This window comes from Sinocyclocheilus grahami, unplaced genomic scaffold (genome assembly GCF_001515645.1).
Source record: "Sinocyclocheilus grahami isolate Dianchi unplaced genomic scaffold, SAMN03320097.WGS_v1.1 scaffold5476.1, whole genome shotgun sequence".
Lineage (NCBI taxonomy): Eukaryota > Metazoa > Chordata > Actinopteri > Cypriniformes > Cyprinidae > Sinocyclocheilus > Sinocyclocheilus grahami.
The window spans coordinates 6,008-10,463 of NW_015510156.1; the positions used below are offsets into that span (position 1 = coordinate 6,008).

At 37.5% G+C, this 4,456-nt stretch overlaps 1 protein-coding gene across 2 annotated transcripts in view; it reads left to right on the forward strand.

Moving 5' to 3' along the window:
* LOC107577227 (thymidine kinase, cytosolic-like) overlaps positions 1 to 4,025 on the forward strand; it is a 9,463-nt gene extending 5,438 nt beyond the window's left edge. Inside the window, exons 2-6 of one of the 2 annotated variants that reach the window (XM_016263330.1) lie at positions 969 to 1,084; positions 1,843 to 1,936; positions 2,030 to 2,119; positions 3,458 to 3,577; positions 3,689 to 4,025. In XM_016263330.1, coding sequence (XP_016118816.1) covers positions 969 to 1,084; positions 1,843 to 1,936; positions 2,030 to 2,119; positions 3,458 to 3,577; positions 3,689 to 3,868 — 600 coding nt within the window. In that variant the 3' untranslated portion in view covers positions 3,869 to 4,025. The remainder of the gene's footprint in view (positions 1 to 968; positions 1,085 to 1,842; positions 1,937 to 2,029; positions 2,120 to 3,457; positions 3,578 to 3,688) is intronic. The other variant, XM_016263329.1, reaches the window with a different exon arrangement.
* The last annotated feature ends 431 nt before the right edge of the window (positions 4,026 to 4,456 follow it).

The window sequence follows — 4,456 nt, forward strand, 5'->3', positions numbered from 1 at the left end:
ATAATCAAAAAGTTGAAAATAAAGTATCGGTTAGGGTAGGTGTAGAGAAAGCTTTATTGTACCAATAAGGTGGCATCCATTTAATTAAAATTATAATTTACACTCAATACGTTATTATTGCATACTGTTTTATAATGTACTACAATACTGAAGTGCAGATAATTGGCACTATTTGCAACAAGTAGTATACTTGATAGTAGAACTCCTGCTATTTTAACATAGTGTAACTAGGTAGTAGAAATCCTGCTATTTTAACAGTGTAAATAGGTATTTGCACTTAGTGTAAATAGCATATTGCTAAAAATACTGCTATTTTCACGTAGTGTAAATCGAATCCATTGCTAATACGAGATTTGAAAATGGAGGGAAAAAAAGTTCGGCAAAAGGCGGGATCGAACCCGGGTCGATCGCGTCAAAAAGCCAACAACACACACTTATCCATCTGCGCCACTGGAACTGATGATTTACAGCCACTTTTAACTAAATGTAAATAGACACCCCGTATTTTTTATTCCATAGTAAGGGCAATTCATACAATACATTTAAACTGAGCTAATTTAATACCATCTCCGAACTTTCTACCAGGACTCTGCTGTTCTTCGGCTGGTTCTTCTCTGTATACGGTGATTGACAGATGTCTCGTCCAATCAGTGGTGAGTAATCCCAAACCAATGGCGCTGTCTCAAACTATACCCACCTCTTCCTGATTTGTCGTTGTGTTTTCTGACTTATGTTTTCTGAATTGTTGTTGTGCTTTCCGAATTATTTAGTTTTTTAGACTTGCATTTGCTTTTGTAATTTGTTGTTTTGTTTTCAGAATTGTGATTTGCTTTGCACTTCTCGGCCACCGTATCTTTGAGACTCCAGACAGCAGCACTAATGTTACATTTTCTGATGCATATCATTAGGTTATCATAAAATCAGCTGGATTATGATGTTGATTGCATTATGAATGTGTGTGTGTGTTCAGCACTGAACTGATGCGGCGCGTGCGGAGGTTTCAGGTGGCTCAGTATTCCTGTCTTCTCGTCAAATATGCCAAAGACACGCGCTACTCTCAGACGGGGATGGCCACGCATGACATGTAAGAGAGCAGCTGGTGTATATCAGGGTGTTGGTGTGTGTCAGGGTGTTTGGGTGTGTGTCAGGGTGTTTGGGTGTGTGTCAGGGTGTTTGGGTGTGTGTCAGGGTGTTTGGGTGTGTGTCAGGGTGTTTGGGTGTGTGTCAGGGTGTTTGGGTGTGTGTCAGGGTGTTTGGGTGTGTGTCAGGGTGTTTGGGTGTGTGTCAGGGTGTTTGGGTGTGTGTCAGGGTGTTTGGGTGTGTGTCAGGGTGTTTGGGTGTGTGTCAGGGTGTTTGGGTGTGTGTCAGGGTGTTTGGGTGTGTGTCAGGGTGTTTGGGTGTGTGTCAGGGTGTTTGGGTGTGTGTCAGGGTGTTTGGGTGTGTGTCAGGGTGTTTGGGTGTGTGTCAGGGTGTTTGGGTGTGTGTCAGGGTGTTTGGGTGTGTGTCAGGGTGTTTGGGTGTGTGTCAGGGTGTTTGGGTGTGTGTCAGGGTGTTTGGGTGTGTGTCAGGGTGTTTGGGTGTGTGTCAGGGTGTTTGGGTGTGTGTCAGGGTGTTTGGGTGTGTGTCAGGGTGTTTGGGTGTGTGTCAGGGTGTTTGGGTGTGTGTCAGGGTGTTTGGGTGTGTGTCAGGGTGTTTGGGTGGGTGTTTGGGTGTGTGTGTGTGTCAGGGTGTTTGGGTGTGTGTGTGTGTGTCGGGGTGGGGGTGGGGGTGTCGGGGTGTGAGAAAGTGTGTGTGTGAGTGTTACGTGTGGTTATCTGAGGGGTTGGTGTGTTTGTGCTGCAGGAGCACGATGGAGGCCGTTCCTGCCAGCTGTCTGCGAGACGTCCGGACTCTGGCGCTGCAGGCCTGCGTCATCGGCATCGACGAGGGACAGTTTGTATGTTTCCGTTCCACTCGCTTCAGTCATTATCCAGCTCACTTTATACATTGTAATGTCCCGATTATTAATTGAGATGTTTGGCTTTTGCAGTTTCCAGACACAGTTGAGTTCTGTGAGGAAATGGCCAACATGGGAAAAACCATCGTAGTAGCAGCACTTGATGGAACCTTCCAGAGAAAGGTGCGATGATGAGAGATCTGGGTTGTGTTTCTTTACCCCATTTTATATAAATTCATAATGTATTTATAAACAATTATTTATTTGCATATCTATATAAATGGGTTTAAGTAAATACATGCATAATTATATAGGTTTCTACAAAATTACATAATAAATAAATATTTGCTTATTTGTATAAATATTAATACCTTTATACAATTTGCTTATTTTATAGGTGTTTGTTACATGTAAATATATTTACATTAGTACTATTTATATAAATATTTCTACAATTCTGTTTATATAAATATTTCTATATATACATTTACATAATTTTATATAAACGCGTTCAAACCAAATTGTGTAATATATACTTGTAGTATATGTGTAATAACTTGTTTGTTGGTTTTTATTGTATTATACTTGTATTTTTTTTAATTGTTTTTGCCATGAAATAGCCTTTGATGCTGACATGGCATTAAATAAATATATACTACGACACATGTACAGGAAGGAGTATGTAATCTATATTTCTTAAAATGTATAAGTAGTATTTATATAAATGAAGTACACATAATTATGTATATAAGTATTTCTACAAATGTGTATATATAGCATTTATATAGATTTTTGTATATATAAATGTATATTTGTGTAGATGTATATTCATACACATTTACATAAATGCATGAAGAATTTATAAAAAACATTGTTTATAATAGTTATATATTTTTATTTGTATACATTTTTTCTTTAAATTTATATAATATGTATATATTTATGGGTCAAAGACGAAAAAGGGTTTAAGCATAAAAACAGCAAAAAAATAAATATCATACATTTTCCCCTGATTTATAGAAGAGACCCACTAAAATATCATTCAGTGTAACAATCTTGTCAGGCATATTTGCAACAAATCTATTTATCTATTTATTAAAAGACTAATTAGCTGTAATTTTACATTTTTTTTTAAATGTGCCGCTATCCTAGATTTTGCCCATTTGTCAGTAAGAATTTTGTCTCATTTAAAACACAATCAAATTTAATATTCTCCCTTATTCTTTAATATATTTTAATATGTACAGGTCAGAATAAGCATGTTTGAATTTTTACATAAATAGTGTTACACTGAATGACAACGTAACATTATTTCAACCACATTGTAACATTTTATTCTCAAAACTTAAAAGTAGACACTTTACTTACGTTTAATGTGCTATGGACATATAATCACGTTTTATGAAATGTCTTTTGATGCGGACATCTTAACGTCTTTGACCCTTATATAAACATGAATATATTTAAATGTTTGTATAAATATTGAGCAGTGTTGATGACCTTCGACCCTTGTGTCTGCAGGCCTTCGGTAATATCCTGAATCTGGTGCCTCTAGCGGAGAGCGTGGTCAAGCTGAACGCCGTCTGCATGCAGTGCTTCAAAGAAGCCGCTTACACCAAAAGACTCGGCGCTGAACAAGAGGTGAGGACACAAACATCTCCATCTGGACACACACACGCTGTGCTCCGTGTCACATCCTCATCCTGTCAGCAGAAGTGAAACCTCACGGCGTCTTGTGTTTGGTTTGCTCAGGTGGAGGTGATCGGCGGCGCTGATAAGTATCACGCAGTGTGCCGAGAGTGTTACGGAGGTCTCGTGGCGTGTAAAGAGAACTGCGATCCGCAGAGAGAGGAGACGCCGCTGCATGTGATGTCAGGAAAACCGCCCAATCAAAGCGCTCCACGAAAACTCTTCACTTCCCTTCATTTATGAGAATAACACATCAGTCATACCACTACAGAAAACATTTTCTGCCTTAGTAGTTTTGTCTTGTTTTCTAGTATAAACTTGAATTTACTTGGCAATTAAAATGACTTGAGATACTTTCAAAATATATTCAAAATCAAAAATGTGTTAGTTTTTGCTTAAAACAAGCAAAATATGTCAAAGGGCTAAGAAAAATTCTTAAGATTATTTTTCTTACTCCATTGGCAGATATTTTTGCTTGTTTTAAGCAAAAACTAACACATTTTTGATTTTGTTTTCAGAAAACAGTCATTTTACTTGTCAAGTAAATGCATCTTAATTCCAGAATTTGTAGACATTTACTGTATACTAGAAAACAAAACAGATACGAAGGAAGAAAATCATTTTTTGCAGTGTTACAGATACACTGTTACTACACTTAACTCACTAGAGAGAGAATTTAGATACTTCTATTTTTAATGCCTTTTCTGCTGTTGATTTTCTCTGTATATAATAACTTTAACTCTTAGTTTAAAGCGGGTCCAGCATAATATGGTGAGTTTGTATTTTCAGTTTAAAAACGAGTCGATCATTTGTACGCGTTTTAATTTAAAC